At 36.4% G+C, this 16,965-nt stretch overlaps 1 protein-coding gene across 2 annotated transcripts; it reads left to right on the top strand.

Moving 5' to 3' along the window:
• The first annotated feature begins 883 nt into the window (after nucleotides 1–883).
• LOC128026199 (phosphatidylinositide phosphatase SAC2-like) lies at nucleotides 884–16,558 on the top strand. 2 transcript variants are annotated; one of them, XM_052613033.1, is made up of 20 exons: nucleotides 884–1,319; nucleotides 3,685–3,765; nucleotides 4,814–4,950; nucleotides 5,704–5,832; nucleotides 6,082–6,249; nucleotides 7,151–7,207; nucleotides 7,651–7,849; nucleotides 7,932–8,111; nucleotides 8,383–8,450; nucleotides 9,137–9,261; nucleotides 9,376–9,453; nucleotides 9,567–9,687; nucleotides 9,912–10,040; nucleotides 10,964–11,081; nucleotides 11,174–11,372; nucleotides 12,257–12,328; nucleotides 12,431–12,504; nucleotides 12,591–12,719; nucleotides 12,902–12,989; nucleotides 13,534–16,558. In XM_052613033.1, exons 1-20 carry the CDS (start codon nucleotides 1,223–1,225, stop codon nucleotides 14,651–14,653), a joined length of 3,369 nt encoding a protein of 1,122 aa, XP_052468993.1. In that variant the 5' UTR covers nucleotides 884–1,222; the 3' UTR covers nucleotides 14,654–16,558. The 2 variants fall into 2 exon arrangements, with proteins under 2 accessions (XP_052468993.1, XP_052468991.1); XM_052613031.1 differs by having other exon boundaries at nucleotides 901–1,319; nucleotides 6,064–6,249.
• The last annotated feature ends 407 nt before the right edge of the window (nucleotides 16,559–16,965 follow it).

The following is a 16,965-nucleotide window of genomic DNA, read 5'->3' as shown; positions in this document are numbered from 1 at the left end:
GTGAGCTATTCATCTCAGATTATTAGGCATATTTGCAGAAGAAAAGTTTATTGAAAACTAAAATGAGTCCAGGGCATTATGTAATTAGTTGAAATAAATTCTGCAAGTTTCAAGAGGATTTTACTATGTGGTTATTTCATTTGAATAGTTTTATATGAATCCCATGGAAACATTGGATTTTTTTTAGGGACCATTCACACAGAACCTGTATGCATTCAAAAACGCAAGGCAGGGCAGTGGAATGAGAAAAATTAATTAAATAATAAATAAATAAAATTTAAATACATTTTTTGGTCACTTAAACGGAATGGCACAAAACTGGGCAAAGGTTTTGCCTCTTGCCAAATTTGTAAAAATATTTTTTTGCACATTTTTCATAATAAAACTTAAAAATATGTTATTAATAATGAATAAATACTTAATAATAAAATAAAAAAACTCACTTTAATTTAACACTATAATTTAATTTTTAAATCCCTTTTTTAACTTAAGCAATAATCTCCAAGTGTTTTAAAAAGAGAACCAAATTTGAGAACCTCGTTTCTCAGTCTGTTCTTCAAAGCCCTTAAAATTTAGTTTAAGTTGGAAATTTCTTTCAGTCATTTGGTGCACCACAATGATTCTAAAGACCCTGCAGGCCTATAATTCATTTCGCACAGTGGTTTGGGCCTAGAATAATGCCAACTTTTACAATCATTCAGACATGGCACCAGTATTATATTATTGAATCAGGTCATCAGTTATATAAGTGCCTTCAAAATAGAATTACAAAGTAACGATATAACATAAATCAATAGGCTACATTAAAATCAAGTAGCTTACTGCAGGTGGGGCATCTCAGTCACAGATGAACTTCTGGTGTTCGGCGTGACGGAGGAAGTCACGTGTGTGTATAACTGGAGGAAATTGCTTCAGTCGCTGCTGCTCCCCTCAGTGGAAAATACAAGACAGACCGGCACATCTCCGAGCCACAGTATCGCCCTTATTAAACTGACATTAATGCACCGACGACTAATTTTCGATGATCGGCCAGTAGCTCACAAAAAGACACGATGCTCTATCAGATTATTATAAACATTTACACAAGTACACAGCTAGCAGGCTAGCTGGCGTCTGTTGGGACTGTCAGTGGACGAAAAGCGAGCTGCCGCATTTCCTCGTTTCTCAGACCGGGAACAAATCCAGTGGTTTGGTGTCGGGAAGCTCGTATGTTTTGGTGAACATGGAGTTGTTTCAAGCTAAAGATCATTATATTCTCCAGAGCGGAGATAATGCGCTGTGGTGCAGCAGGAAAGATGGATCTATGGCCGTGAGACCGGGTAATTCTTACACCGTAACTCAATCACTTTTGTTATGCAGTGTGCATGTGTTTCAATGTTTCTGTTTTCACTGTCTACATTATTACCATTTCTTGTGCATAATAGCTGGTCACTTTACGCTGCTCCAAACCAGAAACAAGATGAGAGATTTCTTCTCCTTTTGTAGAAGTCGGCTCTTTAAAATCATTGTGAAGTTGCACAGACATTAAAGAAATGGAAATGTTAGTTTTTCTATTTGTCGATTGAAGCTGCTGTCTGAAAGATGCCCAGTTGTTTTTGTTTTCATTGCCCTACTTTCACAGCAGCGGCGCGTTGACATGGCTGTCAGTGCAAACCCCTGGTGATGTTTTCGGTAGGATGTCGTGTCTAGAAACCCTTTTTCTTACTACATCATATGGGGTTTGAAAATTTGTATGTTTTGGTCAAGGGCGTTTAGATGTCAGCCTGAGACTCAAGGGATAGTTCACATAAAAATGAGAATTCTGTCATTATTTACTCACCATGTTATTTCAAACGTGTATGACTTACTTTCTTCAGGAGATTTTAGACTGATGCTAGGCACTGTCAGGCTCAGTTATTTACTTTTTCATCTTTTTTTTTTTTTCAAATAATGAAAGTGAATAGTAAAAGCCTTTCGTTCTCTATAAATCTGCCTAAAATCTCTTTTCGTGTTCCAAGGAAGAAAGTCATGCAATCCCTGATAGCACACGTACATCACAGAGACCTCTGCATTTACATATGCAAGATGTTTTTTTCTGCATCTAGAAAAATGTCTTTATGATTTAGAATGTATGTAAAACTGACATCTTAAAGATGTTTATCAGATGATTGTACACAGCAGATGCTTTCCAGATGAAGTGATTTTAAACAGACATCAGATGTAAATGTGCTATCTGGAAAATAAGGGTGAGTAAACAATGACAATTTGTGAATAAACAAAAACTATATTCTCTATATATTTAATTATATATAAATATATTGTTTATTTTTGCCTTAAAATGTATCTCTGTTTGATATCGTGATAACCTTTGGGTCCAGTTTGACATTACTCTTTCTCAGTGGTGCAGGCTGCGTCTGTGTATAATAATGATATTTAACCAGTTTACAGGGCTTAGAAGTGACAACCAAATGGCCTTAATTAAACCGAAATTAAATGTCAGTTGTAAATTAATATTTAAATGTCTGTTAGTGATGTATTTATAAATATGATGGTCAGTGCTGATGCTGTGAGATGTTGCACAGGGGAATTATATAGTTATGCTATTAAAAGGCAAAGGTTAAAGTAAGAGTCAGACATGTGACTGTTCTTCTGCAGAAAGAACACCGGCATAGTAGAGATAGTCAAATGAGAATTTTCTCCCCTGGCTTTAAACCAATAATTTACTAGGTACCGACACACTTCTCTAACCTTTCTTATCAGAAATCAGTATTTCAATATTATTTAAATGTGTCTTGCATATTTGATATATATAAAAAATGGTTTGCATGCTCAACCATGACGTGTGTTTTACTCTCACAATGCAACCCTTTGTTCCACTTTTTGTCCTCTTTCGTTTCAGAATATTTACCTATCCACACTTCTGTTATATCTTGTCAAGTCTAGAACTAGATGGGCAGCTAGTCCATCTCTCAGAGTATTGGGGACATTGCAGCCTGTGAAGATTTGGATGAGTTCTAGTTGTTTTTAACCATGTGCCTTGCAGCCAGGCTGAACGGGTTTAGGTTGCAGTGCTTTTTCATTATTTAACTGGATAAGGGTTTCCACTGTATGCATGATGCGTTCAGTCTCGCTTCCTTTGAATGAATTCCTAACACAATGCATCATGCCACAGTTGCCAGCGTGGCTGAGTGAGGTTATACAACTGTAGTAATTAATACTGTGTTTATTATTCAATCCCAGTTGGTTTAAGTATGGCAGATTACAGGAAAATTTACATGTATTAACATTACATCACATGCTCAAATAAAACATCTCAATAATGCACAAGTATTCCACACGACTCCAGTCCATCAGTTAATGGCTTTGTGTTTATGAGATGCAAATCTATTCATAATCCAAAATCACAAGAGGAGCTACTCGGCAAGTTGGTGACTCAAGTCAGCTGTCATGATTGTCGGGAACCTGCTTCAGAAATGCCTTGGAAAGTTTTTTTTGCCATCAATTGTGAGCAGCCACATAACCATGGAAAGTTCAATAAAGCTCTGATGGTTCTTCTGTCCCAGATGCAGTGCTGAAAAAAAGGATTTGTGTATAAATAGAAATAATAAAGATGCAAAGGTGTTCATTTGTATGTGTAATGATTATAAATAAAAATATATATTATGAACTGCAATACTTATTGCTTTAATTTTCATCCCCTTTCAGCAACAGACCTGCTGCTGGCATGGAATCCTGTCTGTCTGGGCGTTGTAGAAGGTATTATTGGAAAAATACAGCTTCATGCTGGTAAGTCTAATCATCAGACTTGCATATTTACTGTATAAAGGATGAGAATGCCATTTTAATACTCTAATGTTTGTAATAAATTTGGTTACTCTTGGACTAAAACGGACTTCTAATGTTGTTATTGCTAAAATACCATTCATATTTAATTGATTTAATTGGAAGAACTGGGTACCATAGACTCACTGATTAACATAATGAAAGGCAGACATATCAGCTTAATTTGGTTTAGTATTGTTTTGTAATTTCTAAATGTCTTTCAGTGCTTTGACGCCCATCAGTTCTGATGTAGCTTTATGAGGTTAAATGCACTGGTTTTGAATGATTGCCATATTTACAATGGTATTCAAATAATATTGTGGATTCATTAAAGATCTACATATAGACATCCATTTCCATAGGGACCAGTTAACTAAACAAATGCCTTTCACTTGGTAAAAAAAAAAAGGAAGGTCTTGAGGGGTTTTTTTCACAGAAGTGAAATGATGGCATGCATCATACTTTCATTTCACCATTCGTCGGCTGATTTGAGAAGCCGTTGTTAACAGGTTATATTAACCTTTATATGTATAATGTTATTATAATCTCAGTCTATCTTCCTTTTTTTCAGAGAAACCCCTTGCTGATGTCTGTATATGCATGGTGCATTTTGTACTATTATTGATGGATAAAATAACTGGTTGACCTTTAATGCTTGGTTGCAGTTTTTCCAGGGCAAACTACACAAATAAAAACCATATGAGTTTAAAGCTACATATTCTACATGCCTTACGTAACCTAATCCGTGGGCAAACCTGATATTTCCTTGCACCATTCCTACAAAGAACCCAGGCTGCTCATTCAATTTCCCAGCCAAACATCTTTGAGTTGCCTGCTGCACAGTGTGCTTTTATCTATTGATTTACATTAAGTGAAAGCATGACTACATCACGCCTATCTTTGAAGTCATTGTTATGAGAATGTTTGCCATAGGAATGAATCATGCCTGACAGAGCAGAAAAATAAGGTGTGGAACTCTGTACTCATGACACACTCCCGCTCCTTTGGGCAGATCTTCCTCTGGGCCTGATCCTGATTCGCCAGAAGGCACTGGTGGGCCAGTTGCCAGGAGACCACAAAGTCTACAAGATCACTAAGATTGTAGTCATTCCACTCTCAGAGGATGAACCACAGGATCTGGAATTAGAGGTGACTAATGCTGACTGTTTTCTTCAAAATGTTCTCCATGCTGGATTTAATTGAACTTGTTATAGAAGTCAAAAGTGATAGTGAATAGATTTGTTGCTCTAACATTTCAACCATCATTTCTTGTCATTGTCCTAGTTGGTAGACATTACTTTATTGCATCCTGTTAGAATTTACTGAATTTCTTCCCAAATCCCCAAGAGTATTTCAGCCCTCTTGTGTAGTAAATGGCTGACGTACAATTAGTGCAAGAGTAGTGGTGTGTGTTTCTAAGGGGATCCAGAGGAAGCATGATGTTTCTAAGAAGTCAGTCTCTCAGCAGAGCCTCTGGGATTGAAAGGAGATGTTTAACCATGTAAGTGAAACAGTCAGAGATCACTGTAATCCATTCTCCTGGCACGCTATCTCTACTTGAGTCATTTATCACAGAATAATTGCCCTCTATTACTTTGGAATAGCAGCCTGCCTGTGTAGTTTGTCTTTAGCTGTTCTTTCTGTTTTATGGGCACATGAATCTGCGCTGGCATCAGCATCAGGCTAGTTTTAGTACACGTCTTGGCACCCCGTCAGTTTTTTTAATTACAGGAATTAATTTAGCAGAATTTTACAGATGGACTTTGAGCAGGGAAACGGAGATGTTCATGTACTACATTTGTACTAGGTGCAAATTGAACTATTCAGCTTGGTTTGTAATGGTACCAGATAGTTAGCAGAACCAAAAGAGTCAACTATTCTTTTCCTCTCTTTCAATTATAGCTCTGTAAAAAGCATCATTTTGGAATCAACAAACCGGAGAAGATCACCCAGTCACCAGACGACTCCAAGTTTCTGTTGAAAACCCTGAGTCAGATCAAATCTAATGTTGCCGTTCCCATCAAGAAAAAGGTTGAGGGGTTGTTTTGAAATTTCGGTCGTTGATATCAATACCAATCATTTTGAGACTAACTATTCCCATTTTACTTAATCTGTTGACATTACATTGACATGTTAGTATGGTTATTGTAAAATCTGAAAATGTCTTGTAAAAGCAGAACCTCCTGATTCTTCCGTAAATTGTCATCTCTTTAACTTAGTACTGTCTCTTTAACCTCGTTTTGTTTGTTCACTCCCATGCAGTATTCCCCTGCCTTTCAGGTCAAAGAGAATAAAGAGAAGGAACGTCTGGAGAGGCGGCTGCTTGATGAGCTCTATAAGATATTCATGGACTCGGATTCATTTTACTATAGCCTAACCTATGACCTCACCAATACAGTTCAGCGACAGGGAGAGTTAGGCAAGTCAGATCAGCCCTTGTGGAAAAAGGTGAGAAGCTGAGTTATTATTTTACATATTTCAAAATGTAAATGTCTACAGACTTAGTGTTCTTGCAATTTAAAAGTAGTTATTAGTTGTTTATTAAATATTTCCGTTTTTCAATATTCAAACATATTAAGAAAGATTGAAAAAGACTGACTTGAGGATACTAAATATATTTAAAATTATTGATATTGGTGACAGTTATGTAAATACTTTAGATAGCAAGAAGTGCTTTGAGTTATGATGTGGCTCACTGTTTTACACTCGCCCCACACATACAGGATGCAAAAATACATTTATAGCCAAGCTTAATTTCTCATTTCTTAAAGAGTAGATCATTATATTTAGACACTTCCTGGACAAATAGTAGAGTGCTAACAGATCATATCTGTTATTTCTGAGGATGCAGCTACATTAAAACAATGAACAAAGACAGAAGGAAAGAAGTGGTAGCGAGTGGGTCAAGTGTTGTTATTGTTAATTAAAACGAAATGATCAAAAATAATTGTTAATTGAAATAAAGCTGAAATAATATATACACACATACATATAAATATATAATGTGTGTGTGTGTATTATATATATATTATATATATATATATATATATATATATATATATATGATGAAAAACTACACTAATATACTAAAATGACTAAAACTGAAAAAAGATTTTTTTTTTTAAACAAAACATGTAAAGAAAAATGATTACAACTTAAGCCAAAACTGAATTGAAAACTGAAAATATAGAAATAAAAGCACATTTAATAAAGGTGATTTTCCAGTCTCACTTCCTGTTTCTCTGGATGTTCTAATAAAAAGACTACCGGTATTAAACAAACATTTACACATACCATCTGACAAACAGACAGAATACTGATCCACATCATATATTGTTTTTCCCTTTAGGTGGATGATAGATTCTTCTGGAACAAGCACATGATCAAAGACCTCATTGACTTGCAGGTTCAAAACTGTTTTTCTCAAATTATCTTGAATTTTTAATTGTTATTATTTGGATATGCAAACCTATTAAATCTTGTTTGTGGCATGGAATACAATAATGTAATTGCAATTTTTTTTCCTCACAATTCTGACTTTTTTTCTTGCAATTGGGAGCAAATATCTCACAATTCTGGCTTGTTTTACCCTCAGAATTCTGAGTTTATTTTTTTTTTTTATTGAGTAAAAATGAAAATATATATTGCAGGTTCTGAATTTACATCTAACATTTGTTGGTTTATTTTCTTTTGTTTCTGCCACAAAATGAGAAACAAAAATTAACTTTCAAATTCAAAAAATTCTAAATTTTTTCCCACTTAGAATTACACTTATAACTTTTATTCGCTGATGGAAACACTTTCAAACCAGCCCTGAATGGTAATCATACAAGATGTCCTGTTTTGCAGGTGCCTCAAGTGGACTTTTGGGTTATTCCTGTTATCCAAGGGTTCGTGCAAGTGGAGGAGCTGGTGGTAAACTATAACGAGAGCTCTGATGAAGAGAGGAGCAGCCCGGAGACACCTCTGCAGGAACCCACTTGTGTGGATGATATTCACCCACGCTTCACTGTGGCCCTCATCTCCAGACGAAGCCGTCACCGTGCAGGTACACTAATTAATAAAGGCAAGTAATTCATATTTACTAACCATGCTGTCATTATGACAATATCATTTGCTCTCCACTAAAGGAATGCGCTACAAGCGGAGGGGGGTGGATACTGATGGACACGTGGCCAACTATGTGGAGACGGAGCAGCTTATCCACGTGCACAGTCACACGCTGTCCTTTGTACAAACGCGAGGCTCTGTCCCTGTGTTTTGGAGCCAAGCTGGGTATCGCTATAACCCCAGACCCCATATAGAGAAAGGTGAGGTGTATCCCTGTGATTGATTCTCTCTTCAAATCATAAATGAGATCTAACTCATGGCACAGTCTAGCACTTCTGTTTATAGATGCATCAATGTAATCATTGTTTGGAAATGTTCTGTGGAACTGGCATGCCACTGCTTTCATAGTTTCTTGGTTGAACACAGTGCTCAGAGGAAATGTTGTGGCTTAGTGGTGATATTTCAGAGCTTTACTGTGATCCTTCTGCAGTGCTGTTTCCCACGTTATCTCACAGATGTGCTTTGTTGCAGGCGAGAGGGAAACAATGCCTTTTTTTGCTTCTCACTTTGAACAGCAAGTTCAGATTTACAAAAAACTGGTAAGGTGTGTTTAAAATATAACAAATTCAGCGAGTGAAATACTACTAGAAGTATAAAAAGTAGTGCTATTAATCAATTAAAATATTGAAACATGATTAGTGTTGTAATGTTTTATTTTAATGCATTCTGTTCCTTTATAAGACTATAATTGTGTGTAATTACTAAATTGTGTGAATGACATTTGTAGTGAAATATATAATATAATATAATAAAAGATCAAGGTACTTAAGCTCACCAAGGCTGTATTTATTTGATTAAAAATAAATCTGTAAAAACAGTAATATTGTTAATTTTTATTACAATTTAAAATAACTGTTTCCTATTTATATATTTGAAAATGAAATTTATTCAGAGCTGAAATTTCTGCAGCCATTACTCCAGTCATCAGTGTCATGTTCTAATGTGCTTATTTGGTGATCAGGAAACATTTGAAAACAGTTGTTATGCTTAATATTTTTGTGGAAACTATTTTGAAATGGAGAGCTTATGTGATATAATAAAAGTCTTTACTGTAACTTTTGATCAATTTAATTGGTCACTGCGGAATAAAAATAATAATAAAAAAAAATAATAATAATTCTGACCATAAACATTTAAATGGTGGTATAAGCAATAATTATTTTCTCAGTATAATAATTTTAAAATGTTTTTGGTTATTTAGCACTGATTTTTTCCCCCTCATCAGGTGATCATTAATTTAGTGGACCAAAATGGACGTGAAAAGATGATCGGTGATGCTTTCCTCAAACAAGTGCTGCTGTACAATAATCCCAACCTAACATATGTTTCATTTGACTTCCACGAGCACTGGTAAGAACCCCAGAGTCTGTTGATCTAAAGATCAGCCCATCCTGATCATTTTTACAAAAGAAGCCTGTTACAGTTAAATCTCAACAGCAGATTTTCTCTTTTGTCACTTCCCAGTCGAGGAATGAAGTTTGAGAATGTGCAGACTCTGACTGATGCCATCTCTGACATGATCACAGACATGAGATGGGCCTGGTGAGTCTTTCAGTTGCTCTGAAGTCCTTATTCTCTCATAATAACCACTTTTATTTCCGAGTAAGTTAATATCATGTCCAATGTAATATCTATCTGCTTTGATTTGCAAATAGGGTGGACCAAGCAGGAGTCATCTGTCAACAGGAAGGCATCTTCCGGGTTAACTGCATGGATTGCTTAGACAGAACTAATGTGGTACAGGCAGCTATTGCCCGCGTGGTCATGGAACAGCAGGTATTCAAATCCACCTTTGAGATTGGAACACTCCACACACAGATAAATTCACACATAAAAATTCAAGTTGTTATGTAGAAGATCATGTGCTAAATGCCTTAAGGTGTAAATAAAACTATGGCTTCTAGGAGCACTGCCATATTGCAGCGACAGAACAGTGCCTCACTCAGCTGCTCTCAGTATGCCGGTACATTCAAAGAGTCTTTTGATCTGTTTGGTTCCAGCTGAAAAAACTTGGTGTAATGCCTCCCGAGCAGCCACTGCCCCTCAAGTGTTACAGGATCTATCAGGTGATGTGGGCCAACAATGGAGACACCATTAGCCGTCAGTATGCTGGCACAGCTGCCCTAAAGGTAAATAGACTAAATGCTTGCCATTGATTTTATGCTGTCCCCATTGTCCATTTACATAACCATCTGTCAGCATGTAGTGTCTAGTTTGCAGATTGACAAGTCAATCTTTTAACTGATTGTCTTATTGTGAGTGACTGTATTGAATAAATCATATAAGTAGTATATAAATGAATTATTAATTGTATTTATATATATTTATTTATATAATATTAGTGCTGTCAAATCGATTCATTGTGATTAATCGCACCCAAAATATAAATTTGTGTTTACATAATATATGGGTTTGTACAGTTTATTTTTAAGTGTGTGTGTGTGTGTGTGTGTATATGTGTTAACATAATCTGTATGTGTACAGTGTATATTTATATGTAAACACACATATATACATATATATTTTTAAGAAATGTTGATTGTGATGTTTTTTTTTTTCTCAAAGTTGTGTACATTTTGGGACTGATTTATGAAAGAGACTTGTATAATATATAAACACACACATATATTAAAATAGTTAAAACCATATATATTATTAAAAATATAATTTAAATTATATAAACTTTTTTTCTTCAAAAGAATCATTAAATACATTTTGCTTTTAATTCTATAAATTGTTTATGTGTATGTATGTATATATATATAGGTGTGTGTCTGTGTATATATATATACACTTTTTTATTATTTTATTTTATGGATGTAAAAAAGATAACTCAAGCAATAAATATACACACTTTATAAAATATGAAAAAATACTATTCATCACTACATAATGATGTTGTTTAATTTGGGGGACCTAAAGTAATTCCCTCAGCATCTCTCTAAGGAGTAAAAATGACACTAAAGCTTTTAATCTTATAGCTGAAGAAGGACAGTGATGACCACCCAAGTAGTTTGTCAGCTTTTTCTGATGTATGCGATCTGTTGTGTAGGGCGATTTCACACGAACAGGAGAGCGAAAGTTAGCGGGGGTGATGAAGGATGGTGTGAACTCAGCTAATCGGTACTATCTAAACCGCTTCAGAGATGCCTACCGGCAGGCAGTCATTGGTCAGTATGAGGAATTCTTCATCTTAGGGACACAATGCTAATATTCCAGAATAGTGCCTCATATGCATTTACTGTATCTCCGTTCCTCCCAGACCTTATGATGGGCCTTCCAGTAACAGAAGACCTGTACTCCATCTTCAGCAAAGAGAAGGAGCATGAGGAGAAAGAGAAGGAGAGCCAAAGAGGAGCTCAGGAGCAGGTCAGCTTCCTGCTGCAGACATACATGCAGCTGCTGCTCCCTGATGATGAGAAGTTTCACAGTGGATGGCTACTTATCGACTGTGATCCAAGGTGAGAGCCCTCCACATCATCATGCAGTGCTTTGGAGAGAGATCTCATTTCAAGCAAACTGTATGATGTGGTTTCAGAAGATTAAGGGACTGTTCACACAGAAGGCATTCTTGTGTTAAAAAAATGCAAGACAGATGGCAGTTAAATGAAAATAACCTTTTTTAAAGAACCTTTTTAACTTTAAGAATGCTATATCATGCTCAAGCATCTGTCTAACGCAAGAGAAAAATGAAAAAGCAGCACAGTGGAATGCATTCTGTGTTAACAGCCCCTTAAAACGGTAATTTCCTTTTTTTTTAATTTATTTGGAAATATTTATTACAACTTGAGAATAAAATTAATTACAATAATATTAAACATTTAATAAAATAAAACTACAGTAATAGTGCAGGAGATCTATTTTTAAAAATGTTTTATAAAGCTTGATTTAAACATTTATATTGTTAGTTTACTCTTCCTCCTACAGTTTATTGTCAATGGCTCAGAGGTACTTGTACAAATTGTTTTTCATATTTTTTCCTATTTGGTTGTATAATAATTGTTTGGGCGAGGGAGCCATATTTCCTCCATTCTTTTGAGTATCTTATTTGGTGGTAGGTCATGGTGAAAGATGCCTGAAAATCTTTTACTGATTGGGTTGGAATCATCTTAAATCTGTGCACAGGGATAGCTCTGTCCATATGTAATGCTTATTTGAGGTAATGTTTACACAAGATATACTCAAATAAAGCATGATCTATTATGGTCAGAGAGAAATTCTAGTAAAATGTCATGCATTTTGCAAGGCATTGTCTATTGTTTGTCTTTCTCCAGGGTTTAATGGTACTTTTTGTTGGCCTCTCTTTCAAGATGTTGATCTTTTATACAGTTTTTTCCTCTATCAGTCTTATAGATGCCACCCACAAAGATGTTGACGTTCTTTTGCTTTTGTCCAACTGTGCATATTATGTAGCCTAGTAAGTGCAATTTCTCCCAATGTTTATGATTTTGAAATAAGAAATCCTTTTTCTTGAGATTGGTTTAGTAATGCCACTTCACTTTTTGCTGTTGTGGTTTAGTTATGATGAGGAGGCGGACAAAGTCAACCAGTACCAGAGACTAAGTTTAGAAGGACTTGAAAAGATCGAAATTGGTAAGAGCTTGTAGATAAACTTGTGGGTGTCATTTTTGTCCAATTAAATAAAATCCGGACAGTTTGCCAATGTTTGTCTTTTTAAGGTCCAGAACCGACTCTTTTTGGAAAGCCTAAATACTGCTGCATGCGGCTGCACTATAAGAACGGGGAGATGAGCGGTTACTTTCATACGCTGAGGGCTGTCACAAGAAATCCAGAAGATGATGGAAAAGGTTTGTGCTGGGATACCATGATTTGTTGCACCACTGTATTGCATAATTCTGTGATTAACATATTATGGGCTCAGTTGGTAAGAGATACAACTTGGCTGTCTGTATGCTGAAGTAGGGTTTTGTGTTTGTTGAATAATTTATCCTTTCCTCTGCACTTGTTGAAATGTTTGCTTGCATTTCAGACACACTCCAGTGCATCGCGGAAATGCTTCGTATTACAAAGCAAGCTATGGGGCTTGATGTCCAGGTTATTGAGAAGAAACTAGAGAGGTAAACGGAAAAAAAACAAAAAAATATTCTATTTTCTGAAGAAGGCCTAATGGTTATTACCTGATTTACTAAGAACACAAAGGCTTTGCTCACATTGCAGGGTTGATTTTTAATCTTAAATATAATCCAAAATATTTAGTTTGTATTTCTGTACAAAAAATCATATGTGGCTGGATATGATCGTTTCTTCTGTTTTCGGCTAGCATGTCCGCACTGGACGCAAACTTGTGTAGGTTCCTGTGAGACTTTAGTAATTTGACTTTAGATGATTATAGTTACTTCACAATGGATAACAAATGAAAAAAAAAAGTGAGATCTGATCAATAAAAAGTGAGACAAACCAACAAAAATCAGATTTTTTAAAATGAACGTGGTTTGGATCAAGCTTGTGAACATTTGATTTAATGTGTTTTTTTGTGTAATGTTAAAACTACAAATAACTAAACCAGTTTCAGTGAAATGTGTTTATTTTCTTCTAATTTTAACAAAGCGAAATTGTGTTGGATTGTTGTTTTTTTCATTGCTTTTAATTGCTTTGTTTCAGGAGACACAGCAAACCACATGAGGATATAATGGGAATACAAGGAAAAGCCGTGGACCAAGTCCTTGGGTCTGGTTTGGCTCAAGGCAAAAGTTTCCTTTTGAACAAGTTTTCAACACTAAACCAGAAAGTAAAGCAGACAAAGACTAACGTCAACATTGGAAACTTCAAGCCCTTGGGGAAACTAGGGACCTTCTCAAAGCCTGAAGTAAAAGTGAACTTCCTCAAGCCAAATTTGCATATGAACCTCTGGAAATCAGACAGCAGTTTAGAGACTCATGATGGCAGTATGGGTTCAGCATCCATGAAAGCCCTCAACAACGAACATTCTTCTGAGATTTCCTCTGATTCTGATTCATACAACTCTGATGAGCATCGTTGCTCAGGCTCTCGGGAAAACGTAGACTACGTGCTTCCTAGCTGTGGAATTGTAGTATCTGCACCGCGACTTGGCAGTCGCTCGCAGTCAATTGGCAGCGTCGAGCTCGCGGTGCCCTCTGTCATCCGAGTCACAGGCTGTGATAAAAAGACACCAGATAGCTTGTCACTTGTCCCGGATGGCCAGTCTCCTGGGGCTGCCTCGGAGGCAGAGGAAGCCATTCTGATTGACTTCGGGACACCTATCAATGCGTACTGCCACCAGTTTGTCCAGGATGCCAAGACCAAACCAATAGAGGTGTTCGAGGAAGTGGTTTCAGCACCCAAACCTCAAGCGCATCAAGCCTCCTCAGCTCCAGACACAAAGCTGGGGTCTTCAAATTCCCAACAGCAGCTTCCTCGCCCATCTCAGCTTGAGGTAGAGTCCTCTATCCATGGGGCTAATGTTCTGACTGTTCAGCCTGCAGGCTCTGCCACATCATGTGGGTCACAAAAGAGTCTGGAAGGCGTCACAGGACCCTCCCCTGCAGATGGCAATGGAACCCGCGTAGTGTCACCTTTCGCGAAGATAAGAAGCTCCATGGTGCAGGTGGCTAGTTTTACCCAGGCCGGACTTACCCAAGGCATCAACTTTGCTGTAGCAAAAGTACAGAAAAGCCCAGAACCAGACGCCGTCAACGAAACCCAACAGAATGAATTGCGAGCCATGTTTACACAGTGCCAGACAAGGATCATTCAGATATAACGTGCTTAGCAGATGTATTTGTAGCATTAGTTGGTGACTTCCAGTACAGTAACAGTAGCATACACTCACAAAAGTCAAGCCACAATCCTAATTTCCCCTCCAGTTAACAAAACCAAAGTTTACAACCAGTGTTGAGTAGTAAGTAGTGCGTCTAAGATTAACCCAACCTGAGTCGAATCTTAAACATCTCTGTTTTGCATGTTAAGAAGTAACTGTGAGTTAGATTAGGACAGGCAAGTTTAATTGCATGTCGAGACCCAAGCCCATAGATACATCATGTGACCCCATTTGTGCAGTGAAATTCACAGGCTGTCGAAGCTGTAGCTAAAACCTTTCCCGATTTGAATATAGATAAGTGGGCGGCTTAATATTTCACGTTAGACAACCAGACCGTACAGTTATTTGGATATATTTGATGTGGTGTTGGTCATAAAAATATACCAAAATAGGACCAGAGTAGCTGTATAGGATCTATGGTCAAATAATATTATTCAACTGTAAGTATTGTATGTTAAGTCCTGTAGCGGTTTCTTTTAAAACTCTCCAATTAAGATGTTTATAGACAAAATTATATTTACATGTCCTTCAGTTTATAATCATAGTCGATGGAAACAAGACGCCTCCAGTTCTTTTGGGCTCTGTTGATGCAATCATGCCACTAAATCATTTGGTCAAACAAAACGTTCGTTTCATAGCATTAGCAGACGACTAAAAGCAGGTTTTTGACAAGTCTACCTATAAATCTGTTTTCTTTTGAGTCATTCAGGTTACATTTATGTTCTGTCTATATCTATGCTGTAAATTTAAATTTGATTTGGCATGAAGATCATTTGGTTCCAAATTGAGAAGTGATTAGATCAGCTTTTGAAGCCTTACCCCATATATTATAGTTTTGGAAAAAATATCAAGCCTTACCAGTGATATCCAGCGGAATCCTAGTTTAATTAAGCATTAATTACTGTTTTTTAAGTGAAGATCCTGTGGGATTAATCTGTGTGCATCAAGAGATTCTGAAATAGTTCAATATCTTACGGGCTAAATAATATCAAAGGTCTGAATAAGGCACTGTGATCTCACGTGAACATCAAGAATGTTATCTTTGCTTTTAGAGCTGGTTTATCAGTTCTTTGGGCCACAGTTTTTCAAATCCACTATGATCTTAGTTTCTCACAAACTAAGATCATAAGATCATCTTTCATGTCTTTCTCTCAAATGTACTGTAGCATAGAGTACTGTGCAAGGCAGCAGGTTACCCAATCTTCTTGCAGTGCATAGACATTCAGACATTCCTGGAGCTGGTACGTGGTTTTGATAACCTTCTGAGATTGGAACTGTCTGAGCTTTAATATATGGTGGCTGTTACGCAATATCGAAAATACAAGCATAGTAGTATGCTGACTCCTGTTACAGACCCCCTTTTTTTTTTACTATTTAAGATGGCATGCACTGGACTTCACTGTTTTTTGCTTTGAACTTGATATGTTCTTCTTTGGCAGAGTTTTATGCTGAGAATTTTGATAAACATTCCTCTTGTTTTTGGTTGTGTATAATTTTTTAATTTCTATGCATAAAGACTTGCACTGTCCTTGTGGTTGTTCCCCCTAAAGTGCTTTTCCACTTTTTATTTTCAATGTTTGTAACTGAACTGACATGTATTGTATTTCATGAAAGTCTTTTGTTTGGGATTCATTTTCAGCTTCTTCCCATTTGAATGTTGTCCTCCATAAATGTTTGTGAATTTTCAACCATTGTACCCAACATCTTATTGCAAAGTATTTATTCAAAATTAATGTTCTCAAGCTTATTCCCCAGTATTTTCCTATGTTAATATTAATGTAAACTGCTGTATTTTAAAATGTTATGGGATGTGCCTGGGATAATTTTTAAGTAAATATTTAAACAAAACTGTAATTTTGATTTATTTACAACTTTGATTACAAATGAACTAGAATATAAGTGTTCACTATCTTATTTTTAACAGTTGGAGAGTCTTTCCTCACTTAACACTGCAGATATCACTTGAGAAATGTTTTTCCTAGCACTCAGATCTCACTGTAACCTCTCCTTACAGTGTCAGTATCTGGCTCCTCCCAGAGAAGACCTCACAATTGCCTGGAGCTACACTTTATTACATTCTTTGCATTTCAGAGGCAGTCTGAGAGGTTTGTGACTCGTTCAGTCACATAACAGAAGAATAATCTGGTGTTAAACTGCCCAAGACATTCAACATGAACTTGTCAGCACTGGCACTTTCAGGCCTTTGCTATCTCTAACTCTAAACATGCTGATGAACCTTGATGTAAAGCTGTTTT

Source organism: Carassius gibelio, chromosome A13 (assembly GCF_023724105.1).
Source record: "Carassius gibelio isolate Cgi1373 ecotype wild population from Czech Republic chromosome A13, carGib1.2-hapl.c, whole genome shotgun sequence".
Taxonomy (NCBI): Eukaryota; Metazoa; Chordata; class Actinopteri; order Cypriniformes; family Cyprinidae; genus Carassius; species Carassius gibelio.
Note: the sequence above shows the minus strand (reverse complement) of the source record. Positions and strands in the feature narration are given on the sequence as shown.

What these genes read in the sequence shown, in the direction of transcription:
- LOC128026199 (XM_052613031.1), top strand. Translation starts at nt 1,223, where the DNA reads ATGGAGTTGTTTCAAGCTAAAGATCATTATATTCTCCAGAGCGGAGAT. An exon ending in ATCTATGGCCGTGAGACCGG is followed by an intron (nt 1,320 to 3,684) that starts GTAATTCTTACA and finishes ATCCCCTTTCAG; the next exon opens with CAACAGACCTGCTGCTGGCA. An exon ending in ACGAAGCCGTCACCGTGCAG is followed by an intron (nt 7,850 to 7,931) that starts GTACACTAATTA and finishes TCTCCACTAAAG; the next exon opens with GAATGCGCTACAAGCGGAGG.